At 56.0% G+C, this 20,931-nt stretch overlaps 2 protein-coding genes across 5 annotated transcripts in view; both read left to right on the top strand.

The window, feature by feature from the left end:
* Positions 1-20,931, top strand: part of ZNF385C (zinc finger protein 385C) — a 51,875-nt gene that overhangs the window by 12,735 nt on the left and 18,209 nt on the right. Inside the window, exon 1 of one of the 4 annotated variants that reach the window (XM_065651395.1) lies at positions 20,672-20,748. The exons of the other annotated variants lie outside the window; for them this stretch is intronic. Within the exon in view, the coding sequence (XP_065507467.1) occupies positions 20,721-20,748 (28 nt within the window). The 5' untranslated portion in view covers positions 20,672-20,720. Of the gene's footprint in view, positions 1-20,671; positions 20,749-20,931 lie in introns of those variants that run through there. 4 annotated transcript variants of the gene reach the window in all.
* C24H17orf113 (chromosome 24 C17orf113 homolog) lies at positions 13,021-20,118 on the top strand. Its single transcript, XM_065651386.1, has 3 exons — positions 13,021-13,110; positions 15,473-16,101; positions 17,957-20,118. The coding sequence occupies exons 2-3, from the start codon at positions 15,583-15,585 to the stop codon at positions 19,487-19,489; spliced, it is 2,052 nt and encodes a 683-aa protein (XP_065507458.1). The 5' UTR covers positions 13,021-13,110; positions 15,473-15,582; the 3' UTR covers positions 19,490-20,118.

The following is a 20,931-nucleotide window of genomic DNA, read 5'->3' on the forward strand; positions in this document are numbered from 1 at the left end:
CGGTGTCGCGGCGCGGTTGTGCAGAGCGAGAAAACCCGGGTTCTGGCAATTTGAGAAATGGCAACAGCCCGAGCCCCGGAGGCTGGGGATGAGCAGGGAGGATGAGCTGTGGTCATGGTGCTCAGCTCCATCGCACCGGTGCTCGCAGCCGCGTTTTGGCTGTGCAAGGGCCGGGATGGAGGGTCCGTGATGCTCCATGGCCATGCAGGGAACCCATGGAGAGGTGTTATGGTCTATTAGAGCAAGACCGCGTTTAATAGCACTCATATAAATTAGTTTTTATTCCTTTTTCTTTTATTCCTTTTTTTCTTTTTTTCCTTATTAGTTTTTATTCCTTTTTCTTCCCTCCACGTTGTTGCTGCTTTTTGAAAACTCACGCAGACAATGCTGCTCCAGTTCACCTTTGATATTTGCTACGGCCGTAGGTTTGTGAGTAATAGTTGCATTTATTTTCGCGGCGCCGTGTCAGCGGGAGCGTCTCGGGGTGCTCTGGCTGTGGCGCTGGAGCACGGTGCCCATCCTGGCAGTGACACGTCCCCGAGAGCCCCCCCGGGGACACAGAGCTGAGCGGGGACCTCACGGGTGAGACCCGAGCCAGTGTCACCCCCTGGGTGATTCCACACCAAGAAGATTTTGGGTAGCTGGTTGCCATAGCCACCCCCAGATGCACTGATATGGGGCCCTGCGGCCCCCTCCACCCCCCAAAAATCTGCACGGGGAACCAGTGTGGCAAATGCTTTTCATCCTCCGGCCAGGAGGATGAGGAGGGAGGAGGAAGGCAGCCGTGCGGGGCAGCTCTTGGCCATGGGACGAGATCTTCAGGAAGAATTAATTAAAAAATCCGGGTGCCCTGGGCTGGTCGGGGTGGGCATCTGCTGCTGGCTGAGCTCAGGATTTCACACAGAGCCCTGGGGCTGGGATCTGTGCAAAGCGTTTCTTCGCATGCTCAAGTGTGGTTGCAGGTGAAATCCTCTGCCCTGTTTTTTTTTTCCTGGGAGGGGCCTCCTAAATTAGATGGAAAATATTACACCCTCTCTTTCTCTCTCTGCAACTACTTACAGGTGTAATTTCCATCCCTTTTCCCTGATAATTGAATATTTTTTAGGTCATCCAGTTTCTCCACCCTATTTGCAGGCCTGTCCTGGATGCCTTTGTAATTAGACATCTCCCTGGGAAAGATGATTAACGCGGGAGGCGGCAGCTGAGAGCGTGGCCGCGGATCCTGCTCGTCCTTGGGGCTCCTTGTGGGCATCCAGCCTTGGGGACGCTGGAGTCCTGTCCCTTTGGAGGGTGACAATAGATGGAGCAGCCCCTGTTTAGTGTCCCCAAACCTAGGGACACAGTGGCCAGCCTCCGCAGTGACACCCAGGCAACAGTTATTGGGATTTCGAGAATCCACATTTAAGCGATTTTTAAGCTGCTTATTTGTTTTCAGGTGGATTCTTACTAAAATGAGGGGAAAAGAATGTTTTAATGCCTTGCCCTGCAACAAAAAGACCTTTAATGGAGGAGTTTCCATCCTGGTTTAAAGCTGAGGCTTCACACAGGAGCTGGGATTAATGAAAGGGCAATATTGTTCTGAAACGGCAAAGATTAAAGCGGCCCAGAGAAGAAAAGCTGAGGTGTTTGGCTGTTATCCTGGTTCTTAGCAACACGATGAGACCAGACCTTCCCTTCCTGGGGAAAATTGAGGTGAAACCCCAGCAGCTGGGGGTGCGTCCTGCACCAAGCTCCCCAACTTGATACGGGTAAATGCATCATTAGCTCCCCTGGTTTGCTTTTTTTTTTTTTTAAAAAAAATGCATAAAAGCAGAAATCTTCAGGAAGAATCAATTAAAAAATCAGGATGCCCTGAGCTGATCGGAGTGGTCAGCTGCCCATGGACTCGATGGTTCCGATCGGGACTCTGTTTATGGAGGGGGGATTGTGGGGGGAACGTGAGCCACAAACCCCATCCTCTTTGTGCGGGAACCCCCCCAGGCGAGGATTCAGCCTTTAAAATGTGTTATCTTAATCCTGAGCAAACTCGGGAGCAGGAAAGGTCAGCGCCCGCCTTCCTGGCCTGGTGGGGATGAACCGCCAGCGGCTGCACATTCTGCTTCTGATGGGGCTCAGGTTACTGAGCAGAAGAAAACTGATACACGTCCTCCAGGTGTATCAGTCTTGATCCTATCTGGCATCTTTCACCCCCAAATTATACCCTAAATCCTTAGTGAACAAAGTCAGCCAGAAAGGCTCTGGAAAGCTTGGCAGACTGGGAGGGTTGGGGGGGCTTCGTCGTGTTTTCTTATTCCTCTGTCTCATTTATTGATGTGTGTGTTTGCCCAATTCTCGTTGCTATTTGCCAGGCTGCTTTTGGAGTCTAAGGCTGGGGAGAGCCTGTCCTGCTCACCTCTCAGCCAGCGAGGATTTTAACGGTGCCATCAATAGGTTTCAGAGTAAACGCTCTGTTGCGGTTCCTGGAGTCTGTCCTCACAGAGGACCCAGTGAATCGGTGGCATTAGGGACAGCCCGTGCCCAAACCGGACCTGTCGGGTGACAGCTGGACCCATTCTGCTTCCTGAGCTCCCCCACCTCCCTGCCCTCCCTTTCCCTTTGAGCCGCTGCTGCAGGCGCAGCTTGAGCAGACTTGCCTGAGCAAGCCCGGCTCTACCGCGGGTGTAGGCGAACACTCCCCCTCTGACTGCGTGTTCAGGATTTGCCGGTTGATGAGTGCTGGGGGGCTGTGGCCATGCCAGGGCAGGCAGACTCCAGTCTGTGCTAGACGAGAGGAAGAAATTTTTTGCCTGAGGGTGGTGAGAGCCTGGCCCAGGTTGGCCAGAGAGGTGGTGGCTGAACCATCCCTGGAGACATCCCAGGCCAGGCTGGACGGGGCTCTGAGCAACCTGAGCTGGTGCAGATGTCCCTGCTCAGGGCAGGGGGGGCACTGGGGGAGCTGGGAAGGTCCTTCAACCCAAACCAACCTGTGATTTGCAAAGAAACCTCTGGTTTCATCACCGCTCTTCCATAAGATCCTGAGTTTCGTTAACAACCTATGTCAAAAAGCAGCAATCACAGGGCAGTGCAGCATCTGATGCAATAATGCCCGTTGGCTTTGATTCTTTTTTTTTTTTTAATTATTTTTTTTAGTGCCTCCCACGGTGTTACGCAGGGATGGTAAAGCCCGTGGTCGTGGGCCTCCCCGTGCCCTTTGCAGCTTCAGGTTCCAGTGACGGCGCCCGACAGCTCCGTTCCGCAGATGATGACGTGGGAAGAAGCAGCCGTGGGTTTTGCCCCTCTGGTTGCGGGGTGGCTGGTGACGCTCCCGGGAGGGCAACGGGGCTTTGCTTTGCTGCTGCCGTGTGCCAGCGCTGGGGTCCACGTACAAATATAGCAAATTATGCACCGGCTGGACCCACGCGGCATCTGTGAGAAATTCCAGTGATCCGCTGCGGGAGGGCAGGAGGCGTTAATGGCAGGGGTCTGTAATCAGTACCTGTAATTAGCCGCTGCTCCAGCTGGCCACAAAGGCTTGGCCATAAAACACCCCATCCCACGCTGCCGTTCCTCTCTCCCACCCCTCGACCCCTTTTGGCTGCGGCGATGCCAGCAGGGACCTGCAGCCCCGTGGGGATAAACTCGGCACCAGCTGGAGCAGGGAGATAATTTATTGATGAAATTGTTTTGCAGAACTCGAGGGGCTGGTCAGGGCTGGGGGTGGTGGTGGGTGAAGGATGGAGTGGGGAGTTCAGGGCTGTACATCGGTCCTTGCTCGTGGGGCTGGAGCTCTGGGGATGCCAAAACTCTCCTGGGGAAAGGAGAACAGCCCCCGGATGGTTGTCAGCCCCCCACTCCTCCTGGTCTTCACACCTCCGCACTCCCCTCTGCTTGACGCTCGCTTGCAGTAACACCAAACTGCTGATGACATTAAGCAAATTAATATCAGGTTTAAATAGCCTGCTGGGAGGTTGGTAACAGGCGGTGTGGGGCCCAGCTGTCAATCCCAGATTAGCGAGTGCCCGGGCTAAACTTACTGCTGCTGCTAACGACCCCAAAAGCAATAAATACCTTGCGTGGGGTGTGCATGTTCCTGGTGCGCTGGTCCTGCTTGGGGTTTTGCCGGTGCTGCCCCGGTGCCAGCTGAGCCCAGGTGGGTTTTGGGAGAAGGACCTGCGGGAGGGATGCCCTGCCCTGGCAGCAGCGTGCAGGGGGACCCTGGTGGCTTTGGGTGCTTTTCAGAGCACCGAAGTGCTAGAATTTACCCCAAAAGTGTGTGGTCTGGCTGCAGTGCCTGGGAAGGGAATTTGGCATCTGGTGGTTTACATCTTTGTTTTCGCTCTGCTCGAGGCTGGAGGGATTGTTGCCTAACTTTTTGAATTGTTTGACTTGAGGGAAATATTTAAATCCCTGTCCTTATTTCTTTCTTATATCTTATCTTTCTTATATCTTATCTCTTTCTTATACCTTATATATTTCTTGTATCTTATCTTTCTTATATCTCTTATCTCTTGAGGGGGAGATGATTGTTTCCTCTTTTCACAAGCAGGTTTTTCATCATTTCCCTCTTTAAAAGACACCTTGCAATCAAGTAATGAAACTTCCCTCCAGAGAAACTTCAGAGGCCAAAAATTCAGCATGGAGAATGTGCTGTTCTGGGGGTGTCCAGCTGCCTCAGCCTTTGCTAATGAAAATGATGGGGAGGGCAGCAAACCCTGGGTTCTGGGTTTGCAGCAAACCCTGGGCTCTGGGTTTACACCAAACCCCCATGATGGGCAGCTGGGGTGAGCCCCCACCGCGGCTGGGCTGCTGCCACCCACCCGTGTCACCCTGCGAGGTGACACCGCAGCTGGATCGGACCGTGCATGTTCCAGGGTGGGGGTCGAGCCCCTTTCCCCATGGGGCCGCACCATGCGCGCAGGTTGTCTGGTACCCGACGGATGCTCCGGGGCTGGCTGGGAGGTTTGTACCTCCCTCCAGATAATGGAAAAGGGGATGAGTTCACGCTGGTGCTCTTGGGCAAGCACCAGTGTCTCGGTTATGAACCCCGAAAGCTGAGGGCTGTGCCGGTGACCGGAACACACACCGGTGTGTGCGGGATGTGCTCGGCTTCCCAGGCAAACGAGGCTCATGCAATTCAGAGGGGTGGTCGGTGCATCCCACAGCATGGGAGGATTTTGGGGAGCCTTTCCCAGAGGGGGTCAGCATGGGTGGCTGCTGTGGCTGTCCCCCCTCCATAAGCAAACCCCGTGGTGGAGACCCAGCATGGGGACACCTCTGCAGGCACAGCCACCCCAAAACAGCCCTTCTCGGGGGGGGGTCTGGGGCACTCAGATTTTTGGGGTGCAGACGAAGCCAATGCGGGCTCCCCGCTCCAACTTTCTTTCCTTCGGCAGCCCCGGCGTTCGCTCCGCGCCGGGCTCGGGAAGAAAAAGCCGCTTGTGCTGTGCCGGGGCGGGGGGGGGACACAAGGTGGGCGGGGAGCCAGTCCCTGCGCCTCTCCCCCTCCTCCCCTTGCCATGCGAATCCCCGGCACCTCCGGCTGCTTGTCCCCCGGCGGGGCCGAGGCGGGGCCGGACGCGGGGGCTCGGGGTTCGGAGCTGCGGATTGGGGGGTGCGGGGGGAGCCCGCCCTGCCCGCCCGCCCTGCCCGCAGCCCAGCCGGCCGAGCGGGACGCACCAGCAGCGCCGAGACGAGGCAGCCGGATCCAAAATGCTTCTAGGTGGGTGAACCGCAACTTTCCTCCTCGCACAGCGCGGGAGCGGCTGCTCAGCCCCATCGCTCCCCGTCCCCCCCTAGCGCTCCCCGTCCCCCCCCCATCACCCCGCATCGCTCCCCGCTCTCGTTACTCCGCAGAAAAGCCGTTCGCGGCGGTCGCTGCTGCGTTGGGTGCAGTTTAGTGGGAGCCCCGGGCATCGTGTAGAGCTCCGGGGTTTGGCCGTGGGAAGGGGGTCCAGCCGTGGGAAAGGGGTCCAGCCGTGGGAAGGGGGTCCAGTGTGGGGGGCGAGGTTCGGGGCACTCGCCCCATTGCTGTCCCGGGGATGTTCCTGTCTGCACGGATGCAATTCAAGCGTTCCTGCGGCCAGCCGGCTTCTGCGGAGTTACATGAGCTTGAGAAAATGGAAATAAATCACGGTACGGGTTGTTCTTGAAAGCAAAAAAAAAGTATCTAATTGTTATATTCTATGTAGCTCTTCTAAGGCTATGGGGAGGGGGGTGTCTTTTCTACCCTTTGCCATTTTGACTATGGACTTAACTCTTAACAGTGAAAAATTGAGGTGGATTATTTACTGCAAGGAGAGAGCTCCAATAATATGTGGTGCTTAAGGAGTCCGGGCTTGGGAGCGAGGGGTCGGTAACAGACTCAGCGTAAAACACAAATATTGATTCACCTGTGGGGTCCCCATCCCGCTCCCATCAAGGCTTTGGCACGCTGAATTGCCCTCATGAGATTTTCTTTTCTCTGAGCAAACCAGGTCATTACCATTCCCTATTGCCATCCTGCCCAAAAACCCGTTTAAAGAGCTGTGCTTTTTATTGCCATCAACTAAGCCGCGTACCGTACACCCACAAAATGGTCCCTCCCAGCCCAGGCACACATGCAGCCTGTTTCTTCAGCTCCCAGCCTGCTAATCCTAATTACTTACGGGATTCAAGCTGAGTTTGAATCACTGCATCTTATTGATTTTTGTTCCCGGGGCTGCAAAAAGAGGAAGAAACAGGTTTCGTGCTGACACGGCTTTATTTTGCCCTTGCTCTTCATTTGGGGGTCAGCTCCGACTCGTGTCTCTGTGCATCCGCGATGCGAATTTTTGATGCTTTTTGTGTGAAACGAGGCTGGGGGGGTGAGAGCGACGGGCAGCGTCTTTGCAGAAAAGAGCTGCCGGGTGGGTGGTGGGGGCTTTGCCGCCGGCTTTGGCTGTTTTGGGCTGGTGGAGCGGAGCTACGGCAGCAAACGGAGCGTGACGCCGCTCTCACCCGTTTCACGTGAGGGTTTGGGGCTGGTGATTTCGGTGCTTTAGTTCCTATTGGCATTAACTTTCCGGCAGGCTGCTGGGAATGGAGGGTCGATGCTCTGGGCAGCGCTGGGGGGTCCGGCAGGTGCTGGTTTTCTCCATGCGTGTACACACATGTGTGGCGTTCACATATGTGTGAGCGCATGTACGTCTACACGCTGACGTGCATTCCTTTTCCTATGGCACCGTGTCGCCTGCATGTGCTTGTTGGTGCGAAACTGGATGCGGGTGTTATTGAACTGGCACATCCAATGGCTCCTCTGAGGTGCTTGTCAGCTGTCTCCTATGGGTCACTTTAATTGTTCTAATAGTTTGAAACACAAGCTTTTCTCCATGAGCTGTCTTTCCTTGTATCTCTAGAATGCGTAACAGGATATTTATCTGGAATACTCGTCGGGCGAAGCAGGTTAAAAAAAAAATATTGCTCCCCTAAGCTTGTTTCTAGCCTCGTGATCTCAACATGTGGGAAATGTTGTAAAGCCACTAAAGCTGCAATTTTGAACCCGCTGGCAACCTTCGTACTGGGATTGTGGTGCTTTGGGTAGAGAAACGCGGTGGTTGGAAGGTGCTTGTGCCACGGCTGTTCCCCGCGAGTGTTAAACATCCTCTGCCCCCCGTGTTTTAAATTTTAATAAGTGGGAACTCGGGTGAGCTGGTTCTGTTCCCTGTGAGAGCGCAAACCCAGGGTGGGCAGCGCAGGGTGGGACCACACGTGGGTCCTGATGCTGCCGCGGGTTTGCTGCTGTTAATTAGCCGTTTAATTAAGCTTCCTGTCCTCTCCGTTGTCGTTGGGGTTAATGGAGAGGGGAGCACGTCCCCACTCAAACGCTGGGTTTGGTTTTGGGGCTCCTTCATCAGATATGGGGACTAAGCTTTCCCGAAGGTTGTTTTGGGTGAATTTCCCGGTAAATGTAGCGGTTGTTTTTATTGCCAGGGGCTTTCTCTGCGAAATGTCCTGGGGAAAACATCTGTCCCTTGGTTTCAACTGTGAGCGACACCCGGGGGGGGCCCTGGGGGCTCTGAGCTCCTCCGACAGCCTCAGCCTCCCCTTCAGAGTATTTTTAGACAGAGCTGTCATGTAATCTTGACCTCCAGTATGATGTGGGCTAGAAAATATCACTGCGTTTCCAGCATCAAGCCACGAGTATAATTCCCAATTTTATTATTATATTTTTTTAAGCCATTCTCAGTTATGCGTTGCCTTGCTGTGCAATGGGTTGCTATCAGGTATTTTGAGGAAGCGTGAACTTTTTGGAAGTTTCTGCAGGGCTGGCGCTCCCATTTGGCTGCTGGCGGCTGCGCTACCGGCACTGGTGCTTTGATGGTCCATTCCAGCACCCGCCCGATGTCCCTAAACTCATAATGACTGCAGGGGGTGGGCATTTAACAGATCGCTTTTTTTTTCCCTTTTCTGAGCGGGATATTAGAACGTGTAGGCTGGCTGTTCCCACTCTTCTCCGAAGTGATTATATTAGCGCGGCCCCGAGTAGGAGTGGCGGAAATTACAATGAAATGCTAGCGGTAGGAAATAAAAATCTAATTAAAAAATAATGACAGATGTGTGTCTGCTTCCAAACCCTGGGTATGACCAGCCTGGCCCCAGGGCAGCCGTGGTGGGGAGTGATTCTGCAGCTGTCGGTGCAAACGCGCCGGGCGCTGCGCTCAGGGCTCCAGAAAACAACGTTGGGAGCAGAAAGCAGGCGGGGGGGTGCAAAGGGATTTGACCTTTATAAAGCTTAGAGGGTGAGGAATATGTAAATAAGGGGTTGAAAGTCCTCTCAGGCCCCTGGGACTTGCGTCCCCCCCCGAAGTCTGAGTTGGGGCCTCTGCAAGTGGGGTGATTCCCTTTCCACGCATGGTTTCCGTGCTGGGGGGACGTTGGGGACGCTGTCATGTTGCGGTGGTCTGGGTGTCACCGTGGTGGTCTGTGCACGTCCGGGATGGCACTGCTGAGAGGGGACTGTCACCAGCCTCTGCCACTGACCTGCTGGGTGGCCCTGGTCATGTCACCTATCCTCTCTGAGCCCGTCTGTCCCTTTGTGCCTGTGCTCGGCTCTTTGGGGACCCAGTGCCCGGGGAAGGGCCAGCCCAGCCCCGCTGTGCGAGGGAGGCACCTGCCTCCAGGTGCTTCAATAATAGAAATCATTAATTTTCACTGCTAACGGGGGAAACGCTGCGCTGTGAAAAATGTGCGTTGGCTTAGAGGCAATTCAAAAGGCTGGTAGAGACGGGAGCCCCTTAATTTGTTCCAAATTGGTTATTTCACTGGAACAGTGAGAAAGCATCAATTTGAGTATCTGTTTTTCGCTTTTCATTTCTGTCAGTCGCTCTCTGGCTGTAATGAATTTGACTTGGCTATAATTTTTATGATTTAAACGATGCCCAGAATAAAGGCTGAACTAATCTGGGGCTCCGGTCTCCCCTCCCAGCTCTCCGTGTTTCGGGAGGACCCTGATCTCCCTGTTCCTCACCCCAGGGGAGAAGGCGATGGTGGGGAGGGGGGCAGGCAGGGTTTTGGGGTGCGGAGCCCAGATCAGTGTTCAACACTCGCTGCCTCCTTTGTGCCACCACCCTGGGTGAGGATCAGCCCAGGTCCTTCCCCAGCTCCTTGGGACCTGTCGTGGAGATGAGCGAGGTCTTGGCTGAGCTGCGTGAGCCCCCGCTGGGATGCAGGGGATGCTGAACAGGTCCGGGGTTCTGCAAGGTGTCTGCAGGGCTAAATGCTGATTTTTCACATCATTAGTTGACAGATGGAGGAGAGCCGGGAATTAAAACCCAAGGGGAGGTGGGCTCGATGCTTGTGGACGTGGGGAGGAAAAGAGGCATGCTAGAACAAGATCCATGTCCAGTTTTGCTCCTGAGGAATCGTCTATTCTATCAGTTGTGCAGAGTTAGAGCTCCCTGCAGCTCCCGGGTGCTGGATGCAGCCGAGCTGCCTTTGGAGGACCAGATGCATCAGCTGGGAGGGAGCCCAGGCTGGGATATGACCTTGTCTCTGCTTCTGCTCTTGCTCCTCAACGGAAAGGCTTTGCCCTTCTCAGCCGCTGCATCGCAGGAAGTGAACTGGCCCCATCTCTGATGGGAAGAGCCTTAGCCCGGAGCTGGAGTCGCTGGTTGCGGGGGAACAAGCACTGTCCCCCCGCTGCGCAGCCCAGACAAACGATCCTGTTTGTGGCCATGCCCTGCAGTTTGCAGGGTTGTCAGCTGAGTTTATTTCAAGGCTTCTTCCCTGCCAGCTCCAGTCACGCAGCAAAAGGTTGCGACGAGGCTGCGCAGGGGAAGGAGATGCGAGGCAGCATCCTGCAAGCTGGGGAGGGGGCGGGCAGGGGGTCCCCATGTCAGCCCTTGGGGGGCTTCCTTCTCCAGCAGCACCCCATGGGCCCCTTTCCATGGCCCTCAAGGACCTGAGCTGCCGCTGTGCCCACAGCAGCGCTGGAAGAGCCCTCCAGCAGACAAGGAACAACCCCCCGGGTGCACTGGAAACAGCAAGGAAATACCGGGGTCCCCCAGTATGTGCCCCATCTCCTTCCTTGAGCTGGGGCACCCGCTCTTCCCTGTGACCCTCTGGTCTCTTTGCAGCGATGCTGCGAAGCAGCAGATCCAGCAGGAGAAGCCAGCCCTGCCAGATCTGCCCGTCCAGGCAACAGCCCCGGGCTGGGGCTTGCAGAAGTATTTTTAATTTGTCTGAGCTGACACAGTGTTGAGCGCTGTCTCCTTTGCAGAGGGACGGCTCTCTCCTCCGCCAGACAGCGGCCCCTCGCAGCCTGCCTTCCTCCGCCGGGCGCAGCAGAGATTAAATCGAACTGTCACCGCCTTCGGGTGCGAGGGATGCTGCTACCCTGCATTCCCCTCCCGTGCATCCCCTCCCCTGCGTCCCCCTCCTGTGCATCCCGTCCCGTGCACCTCCCTGCTGCTTCTGGCCCCCAGTTCCTTTTGAGGCTTGTTACACATGGGACTTTGGGCAGAGATGGGGCAGGGACCTGCAGGGCAGCGTGCGCCTTCACGCCCCTCAAAATCCTCCCCATGAAGAGCCAAAACCGCAGCTTTCCTGGGGCAGCGTGCTGGGGCTTGCCCACCCCGTCCTCATCTGACGGATAATGGAGGAGCTGGGGGGGCTCCGAGGGGAGGGGGCTCCTCTCTGGGGTTTGCAGCTTTGGGAGCACCAGCAACTCCACTTTCCTGCTGGAAAAGCGTGAGTCATTCCCCAGAGAGTGGCTTAAAGATCTTAACGCAGAGAAGAAAAACAAAAATCTCATCAATACATTCGGACTCGGGGATTTAATATCTTTTGGAATAATACGTCTGGGTTTTTGGTCTCTTCTGTTCAGCTTTGTACAGATGCAATGAAAAACCCTGCGGGGAGGTGCAGCCCCCAGGCGTGGGGCCGAAATGCTGGTGGGGGGTGTTGGGGTCTGGCCTCTCAGCATCCCCGGTTTTGGGTTTATTTTGGCCGCTGGAGGCTCAGGGCTCAAATGGAAACTGTGGCTCACGGGCCAGCGGCCGCACTCGTGCCACTGATGATAAATGTGCTCGTGCAGACGGGGCACCTGCCTGCCGAGCTCTAGGCATGTCACGGGGGAGAAAAATAGCAATGATCGAATCTAACCAAGGCTGCTGCTGCTGCATAGGAGCAAACAGGAATTTTGCCTTTTTGGTTCCTTTAGGAAGGACTTTGCATGCGGTTCCTTGGTGCTCCCTGTCCCTGTGCTTGGGGTCTGGGTGTCTCTCCTGCAGGATGGGACCGAGCTGCTCCCTCTGGGAACTGGGGAGGATGGAGAACCTGCCGCTGGATCCCAGCGTCGGGGTTCAGTGAGTGCCAAGCGCTGCCGGAGCCGTAGGAAATGGGACCACGAGCCGCCGCTGCTCCCCATCCCAGCACCGCTGACCTTTGCAATCCCACTCCGGATGCTGTGAACCAGGGGATGTGGCCGCATCCTGCCTGAAAACTGATTAAAAAGGCTAAGTCCTCTTTTCTTGCTTGCATTAGCACAAGAATAAATAGTGCATATTTTCACCCCTGGGAGCCCATCTCTGGTTTCGCGCAGCTCCTGTTAGCATTAACCCCGGGCTGAGGTGGCCGGGCAGGAATGTCCCCAGAGTAGGAACAGCCTCTTGCCCCAGGACATGTCGAGGAGCCTAAAAAGAGGAATTTAGTCCCGTGCAGCCGGTCCCCTCCCTGGCGCGGAGCCAGGTACAATGCAGCCCCTAATCCCGGCACATACCGTGGGGCCACAGCCCTTGTTTGGGGTCTGATTCTCCATTGTGAGCAGGTGGAGTCGGGGCCAAGAGCATCCTCCAGCGCTGGGCACCGTGTCTGGAACAAATGGGGTGTTCCCACTGGGGGCTCCCGCGGGACACCGGTGCTTTTTGGGATTTTAGTGTCAGAGAATCATTTCAGTTGGAAGAGACCCTCAGGACCATCAAGTCCAACCATAACCTAACCTCAGGAATCCTGTTTGGGGGAAGGCAAAGCTGCCGTAAAATCCTGTTTTTGGAAGAAGATGGAGGGCTCTAAATTCCACCTGCCTTTAATGCTAAAAGATGCTTTGCATCTTGAAGGGAAAGCCTCCCGTTGGGCGAGCGGCGTGCACGGGGCGCAGCTTCGTGTGCTCCCCTTGTTCGCCACCCGCCGCGTCCCCCGTCCGCGCCGTGTCCACCGTGGCCAGACCGCGGCCACCACCACGAGGCCTTTCCCCGTTCCCGGCCACCGCTAGTGGCCACTGCCGCCGTTGGCTGCCGGGAGCACCGGCGCAGCCAGACCGTCCTCGCAGCAAGATGGCTGCTGCCGTGCTCCCGTGAGCGGGGGCGGCAGCCGCAGGCTTTGTTCCTGCAGCCGCCGCGCTCGGGGACACGGCAGCGCCGGGGGGGACACCAGCCCCATGCGCTGAGCCGGGGGTGGGTGATGCCCCGCTGCTCCCTGCTTCCCAACAAGCTTTTTTTTTTTTTTTTTTTTGCATTTTTTTATGGCTTTGCATTGTTTGGCTGGGTCTGTTAATTTTTTTTTTTATTAGATAGTGTTGTGGGTTTGTTTTGTTTTTTTTTTTTCCTATTTAAAAACCCCAAATCTGGGAAGTTTGCGAGCTCCCCTCACTCCAAAGCTTATGGCAGCTTTGAAATGGTACGTATGTAGCGGGAGGGTGGATGTGTGGGTCGGGCACGCAGGGCTGGGTGCTGGGGTCGCGTGCTGCTCTGCTCACCCCCCAGGGCACCCGGGGCTGATGACGATGATGCACCCAGGGCTGATGATGCACCCAGGGCTGATGATGCACCCAGGGCTGATGCACCCAGGCGTGAGCCTCAGAGCAGCGGCTCATCCTCTTGCAACTCAATCCTGCCCAAACTTCCCCACAGACAGCGCTCCTGCCCTGGCTGGGGGAGCAGCAGGCTGGTGGGGGTACGGCAGCGTCACCCCCATCCCGAGCCGTGACCCCCCAGCTGGGGAGCGACGTGCACAGCGCAGGGTGCCCAGGGCTGGTGCGGGTGCTGCGGGAGGTGCAGGATGCTGTGCCGCGATGCTCTGCTCCATCCCCAGCTCTCCCTGGCCCTGTGCGCCCCGATATTAATTACTGCTTTTTTTTTTTTTCTTCTTCTTCTTTTTAAGGTGGCGGTTTTTGCCGGGGGCTCTATGTAGGTGGGGATGGGTTTCAGAGCAAATGGGGTTGGTGACAGGGAGGGAATGGAGGAAACAACCCCCTGGGGCCGTGCGCTGTCCCGGTTGCACCCAGGGCACACCGAGCTCGACAGCAGGGACTGGGTCTGGGCAGGCTGGGGACATGAACCATGAGCGAGGCCGTCGGAGACGGCAGAACTGTCCCTTGTCCCGCTTTGGGGACGAGCCCCGAGCCTTGCGGGGGCACCGGAGCGATCCCAGCCCTGGCAGAGCCCGTGTCCCAAGGGAATGTCTGATGGGTGCTGGCAACTGCGGAGAAAACGTTCAGCAAGCTGGGTCTGGGCTTTGGCTCTCATGTGGCAAGTCCGTTGCAGTTTCCTAATTAACGTGCTTCCGAGGAGATGCTGCTCTGGCCGGTGCTCAGCGGCTCTTGGACCAGGCTGAGGAAACGTCTGCAGCTTTGTCGGGACCCCCCGGCTGTGGGAGTCGTTCCCTGGGTGCTTTTGGCTGCTGTGGTGCGGGACAAGTGGGAGATCTGGCTCTGGGAAGCAAATTAAACCGCGTTAAATCGACTAAGAGCGAGAGGCAGAGGGAATTTGTGCACCCCTTGGGCATGAAGAACACTCCCAGCAGGGCCATGTCCTGTGGTTTCTCTCTGCTTCCTTGGAAGCATTTGATGCCGACTGTGGTTAGGGCTGAGTTTTGGACCAGCAAAGCCCTGCTCTGATATGGGTGGGCTGCTCTGGTCCTTCTGCCCCTGGCCCCCTGCCCTCACAGGGCTGTGGTGTCGGCGGCTCCACTGCCGCCCATCCAGCGTCACCCAGGGCACCCCAGGGAGCCTCTGCTCAGTGGGAGCGGGTGTTTGCAGCTCTGAGAGTCGGGCTGTTGCTCTAATGCCTAAATCGTGAGGTTTCCCACTTCTTCCTGCAGGCTGCGGTAACGGCTCTGGTTCTCAGGGGTTTTGTTCTTTAGAAAAACCCCAAGTTCCTCGTGGGTTTCTCAGCAAGTCACACTGGCCGACACGATTCTCTGGCTTGTACTGCTGCTGAATGCCCATTTTTCTTTCCTTTTTCTTCCATGGTTTGGTTCCCCACCCTGCGCTGGGTTCCTTCTCCTCCCACCGTCTTTCTTGAAGCTCAGTTTTGTTTTTTCAATCCAGTTCATGGAAGAACGCGAGGATCAGACTGAGTGGGGCTTAAGTATAGGGAGGGACCTAAGTGCATGCTTAAATACTTTTGCTACCCGATTTAAATACGTGCATAAGTGCTTTGCAGGCTGCAGTAGGTGTCTGGAGCCCTGGATGGAGCGGGTCCTGTGCCCTGGGAGGGATGCTGGGCTACGTGGAGCACGGACCTGCTGCCACAGGACACGGCTTTGGGAATTTCCTGGGACAGAGACAGGCAAGGGAGAAATGAAAACACACACGTGTGCGTGCAAGCCCCTGGCACGCGTTCCTGAGTTGGCCTCCGAGTGATCCTGGTTCAGCTCCAGGTCTCTGGCACTCGCCAGCAGCAGCGGGTGCTGCTCCTCGTGGGGCCGAACGCTCATTTTTAGATATTCGACTCAAGGCTGGTTCCACACCTTCGCAGCACGGAGGTCTGGTCTGATGGGAAGCATGCTTGGGTGCCGCTGTGGTTATAAGAAGGACCGTACGTGTGTGTGTCAGTCCCACCGCTGACACCCGGAGCTGCCGGGGGCACCGGTGAGGTGCTCAGTGCGGTCCCCCCGTGCGGCGCCAGGACTGTCACCCAGCCCTGTGCCCTGAGCGCTGCCACCGCAGCTCTTCGTTAGCGGGCGAGAATAAACGGCGAGCCCAGGCTGAGGTCTGCAGGGCCCTAATCCCTTTCCCTTGTGTCTCTTTCATCTCCAGTCGAACCCGGAGAGTTGTAATAGACCTTCTTACTAAATTAAATGTAGAGGCTGCTCCTCCAAGGCATGTTTCAGTTCAGCCGTAGTGTTTGATTTCCCAGCCACAGCAATATGGTGCCTCCAGGGAAAAAGCCAGCTGGGGAAACTTCCAATTCCAATAAAAAATGTAAGCGCTATTTCAATGAGCACTGGAAGGAAGAATTTACCTGGCTGGAGTTTGACTATGAGAGGAAACTCATGTTTTGCATAGAGTGTCGGCAGGCGCTGGTGAAGAACAAGCACGGTAAAGCGGAGAACGCCTTTACCGTGGGCACGGACAACTTCCAGCGCCATGCCCTGCTGCGGCACGTCACCTCGGGCGCGCACCGCCAGGCGCTGGCGGTGAACCGGGAGCAGCTGGCTTTCGAGACCCGCGTCCACGGCCACCCGGAGCTCCGCTCGGTCATCAAGGTGGAGGTGAACCCGGCGAAGGTGGCCGTCCTCACCACCGTCTACTGGATGGCAAAGGAGGAGATCCCGGAGGAGAAGTGCTCCTCCCTGCTCGACTTCCAGAAGTTCAACCTCTGCCAGGCGCTGCTGGCCCCGGAGCACAGCGAGTTCTACCACCCCAGCGGCGTCAGGGAGATGCAGGTGTGTATGTGGGGCTGGGGGCTCTGCACCCGCGTCTGACGGCCGTTTGGGGCTGGACGGTGCTTGCACAGCTGCCTGCGCCCGCCTTGGTCAAGCAGAGCAGGACGGACGCTGGTGCTGCTGGCTGTGGTGGGGAGCTCGGTGCATCCCAGCACCCTGTCGAGCATCGCCAGCGCTCTCTTGGCTCTTTTTCGGGTGCTGCATGTGCAAGTAGGAGCCTGAAGCACAAGTTCCCATCCTGCGGGCCCCGGTGAAACGCAGGGAGACAAATTCAGAGAAGGGAACGGAGCTGGTGAGGGGCTGGAGCACAAGGGTGATGGGAGCGGCTGAGGGAGCTGGGGGTTCAGCTGGAGAACAGGAGCTGAGGGGAGACCTTCTGATCTCTGACCTGCCTGAAAGGAGCTGGGAGCCAGGGGGGGTCGGGCTCTGCTCCCCAGGAACAAGCGCCAGGACCAGAGGAAACGGCCTCAAGTTGTGCCAGGGGAGGTTGAGGTTGGGTCTGGGGAACAATTTCTTCCCCAAAGGGCTGTGGGGCATTGGAACAGGCTGCCCAGGGCAGTGCTGGAGTCACCATCCCTGGAGGGGTTGGACAGACGGACATGAGGTTCTCAGGACACGGGGCAGTGCCAGGGCTGGGGGAACGGTTGGACTCCATGATCTTGAGGGTGGTACTTTCTTGGTGGTTTTCCCTGATTTGACAAACCAGGAGAAGGCGATGGGCTCCATCGTGGTCACGTATGTGATCCCAGGCACGGGGAGAGCAGGAGCTGCTTCTCCCATCTGAGCCTGCCAGGCTGCCGGAAGGATAAAAGCTCAGGAGTTCAATTAGCACATGAGAACTGTGGGTTTTTCCTCTTTTGCCCTAAACTGAGTGATCAGAAAGATCAAGTAGCCAGAGAGTTTAGAAGGGATTTTCTTAATTTTACAAATGCTTCGTGCCTGTTAAGATCAAATTAAATTTTTAGTAGAGTCTTGGCCGTTTGCCAGGCTTTTTAGATCTCTAAAGAACCTTCTTTTGCTGCAGATAGACTGAATCCACTAATTAGATTTCTCAGCCTGAAGTGCTACTTGCAGTGTTTGCACACACCAAGGAATTTTTCCCTTCACATTGGGGAGCTCTCCTGAAATGGGGAAAACTGTAAAGAAGGAGAAGATGCCACAAAGTTTTGCTGCTGCTGCTGCCTGTGTTGGGCTGGTAAAGCACGAATATAATTGCTGAAGTTCGAACCGAGGTGGTGGGTTCTTGGCGTGCTGTGCTCAGTCCTGCTGAAGCCACGGGGGGCTCAGCGCAGGGGCCCCCCCAGCTCTGTACAGCTTCACTTGGTGCTTGGGCTGCCGGCCAGGAGCAGGAGGAGATGGTATGTTAGAAAAAAAAGAAAGTGATTTCCAGCTTGTGTACGTACTTGTATGTACAACTTCCTTAAGGGCTTCTTAGGATGAGGGGAAATGGCCTCAAGGTGCAGCAGGGGAGGTTGAGGTTGGATCTGGGGAACAATTTCTTCCCCAAAGGGCTGTGGGGCATTGGAACAGGCTGCCCAGGGCAGTGCTGGACTCACCATCCCTGGAGGGGCTGGACAGACGGACATGAGGTTCTCAGGACATGGGGCAGTGCCGGGGCTGGGGGAACGGTTGGACTCGATGAGCTTGAGGGTCTTCCAACCAAAATGATTTTATGATTCTATTCTATGATTCTCTCTGACTTGGGACCTTGCACCAGTTTTGGGGCGATCCGAGGGCGGGAGCCTTGCAGCTCGCTTTGCACCGGGTGCCGAGCATCTCCTGGGTGCTTTTGAAGTTCATTTGTGTTTCTCTTTCCCTCCCCGCCTGCCCCGTGCATCTCCTTTAACCGGCTCAGGCAGCGATCGCCAAAGTCCTACACAACGAGGACAGGCACAGGATCAAAGCTTCGCCGTTCGTTGGGCTGGTGGTGGACGAGACGGTGGACGTCCTGGAGCACCGCAGCCTCGCCATGTTCACCACCACCGTGTCCCCATGCAATGGGCAAACCTCTGCCACCTTCCTGGGGAGCTTCGAGCTGCCGGCCGGGGAGACCTCCACGGTGACGGGCAAGGTGGGCGAGGTGATGCGCTCCTTCGGCATCCCCACCATGAAGATCACCTGGCTCAGCGCCGACAGCGCGTCGCTGGTGGCCGAGCGGCTGAGCGGGGTGGGGACCGCGCTGACGTCCCTCTGCCCGCTCCTGACGGAGATGCACTGCCTGGCCCGCGGGAGCTCCTTGCTGCTGGCCGAGAGCATCGTCAGCATCGAGTACCTCCAGAAATACGAGACCACCGTGGACGCCGTGTACAGGCTCTACTCCAGCTTCAGGGGGGAAAGCAGTGGCCTGCAGGAGTTGCGGAGTGTCCTGGACCTCTGTGAGATAGACCTTGGGAGCTCCAAAGCCATCCACTGGACTTCTATTTTCCCAGCCGTGGAAGCCATTGATTCCTCGTGGCCCACGCTGGTGCTGCTGCTGGAGAGCGAGGCGGAGCGGTCGCCCGTGGCCCATGGCCTCTGCGAAGAGCTCAAGAAATTCCAGTTCGTGGCCTTCACCAAGATCCTCCTGGATGTCCTCCCCATCTTCCAGAAACTCAGCCGCTTCTTCCAGATCGAGGACTTTGACCTCTCCATCCTGAAGCCCATTGTCTCCGCCACGGCCACCACTCTGCAAGCCCAGAAGAGTGCCAGCGGCCAGAACCTCCAGGAATTCCTCAATGAGATGAATGAGCACCCGCGGGATGACCGGGAGGGCGAGAGCTGCCTCTACTATAAGGGTGTTGAGTTGGCCAACTGCTCCAAGGTGCACCTGAAGCACTTTGAGCGCCTGAAGGAGAGTTACTTGGAGAGCGTGCGGGGCAACCTGCTGGACAGGTTCCCCAGCAGCGTCCTGGAGGCCATCAGCTCCTTCTCGGCCATCTTCAACCCCAAGTGCTACCCCCAGTCTTTGGAGGACATTGGCAGCTACGGGGTCAGCGAGCTGAATTTTCTCCTACAGGCTTATTCCCGGGTGGTGGTGAGCGAGAGGGCCCTGAGCGACTTCCCCCTCTTCAAGCGGATCGTCTTCAGCCTCAGCCAGCTCTCCTTCAAGGACCTCTGCGTCAAGCTGGTCTACAGCAACTCTGAGATGCACGAGCTCTTCCCGGACTTTGCTGTCCTTGCGGCCATCGCCCTGGCCTTGCCGTTGGGCTCGGTCCTCACCGAGAAGATCAGCCGGGGCCGGGAGCTGCTGAAGCGTGGCCGGTCGCGCTGTGCAAAGGATGAGGGACTGTCCGACCTCATGAAGATCGCCATCGATGGGCCGGCCATCAATGAGTTTGACTTTGCGTTGGCCATCGAGTACTACGAGAGCATGAGAGAGTCCGGCTTCATCGTGGCGCAGGTGAAGTGAGCGGTGGCCGGTGAAGACAGAGCCCTGCGGGCAGGGAGCCGGGTCCTGCGGGCAGCCCCGAGCGTCACCTCAATGCCACCTTTCCCCATCCTTGGTCACCACCAGGGCCGGGCGGCTGCTGGTGACCTGCTCTGTGCCGGGAAGAAGAACCAGGATCCTTCACAAAGCTATGCTGGTCCCACAACCACCCTCCCTCATCCCTCAAACATCCATCAGAATTGGCTAGAATTTAAAATATCGGGGCCACCTGAAATCCCAAATTGAGATTAGATGGGGTTTTTTTATTATTTTTTTCCAAGAATTTGTTATTATTTTGATTTAGGGAGATGAAGGCAAACCTCTCAAGCTCAAAAGTCGCATCGCCTTTGCACAATGATACCCAGCAGCTCTGACTTAATACTCTGCAAAAATATCTGATTTTCGTTGTTTTGGAGCCTCGAGAGTGAATGCAGAAAAGGCAACGCATCTTTCTAGCTCCGTGGCAAACCCCAAAATGCCTGGCGGTGTCTTGTTGGTATTCCTTGCACACAGCACAAAACACTTTCAGCAGTGGCATCAAGTCATGATCATTTCAAGAGCAAGAGATTTAGAGGATGATATTGTAATCACTGAGGAAATAGTAACTTTTAAATGCATCATTGTGTATATATGTGTATGTGTATATATATAAACATATATATAAATAGATATTTAAAATATCTATCTTAATTTTCCTAGTGTTTAAAGTACAAAGATATCTAAAAGAACTTTTTTTTTTTTGCAATAAGAGAATAAATTATAAGCAAGGGTCCAAAAATAATAAATAGCAAATTCCTGATCTTTTCCAAATGGCATCACCTCCCTACGTTCGCTTTGCACTCTGAGCTCTTTGCAGCCTTGCAACTGAAGAAAGAGCCTTTTAACATCTGCTTTTGGGGCAAACCTGGGTTGTTTAGCTTGTGTTTTTCCTTTTCAGTGTTTCCTTTACCCTGAAGCGTTGGGAGCCCGTGGTGGCCGGGCACTTGGGCTCCTCTGCTGCTGGGGTTGGGGTGTGCAAGCGCAATGGCCAAGCGGGGCAGTGGTGCTGTGTGGGCGATTTGGGGCTTTTTTTGGTTGCAACTCAGAGGATGTTTCCTTCCGTTCTGTCAGGGTGGGCTGAGCAAACCCTTCTGACTGATTTTTAATCTGCAATAAAGCCAACGCAGCAGCCCGAAGCATCACAGCGGTTTAATCCTGAGCGTTGGGTCCTCCCATGGGATTCGGCTCCGCTCCGTCCTTGGGTACGTTCACACCGTCCTGCAGACACAGGGTCTGTGTCCGGCAGGGTTTGACCCCGATGCCCGTAACGCTGACTGCCCCCATTGGTCCCGTGTGGTTGTCACCAGCGATATGGAGGGGCTGGGGGGGTTGATCCTGCTGCTCGCCGTCCTGCAGAGCTTGTAGCGTGGAGGGTGTTGGTCTCT

This window comes from Caloenas nicobarica, chromosome 24 (genome assembly GCF_036013445.1).
Source record: "Caloenas nicobarica isolate bCalNic1 chromosome 24, bCalNic1.hap1, whole genome shotgun sequence".
Lineage (NCBI taxonomy): Eukaryota > Metazoa > Chordata > Aves > Columbiformes > Columbidae > Caloenas > Caloenas nicobarica.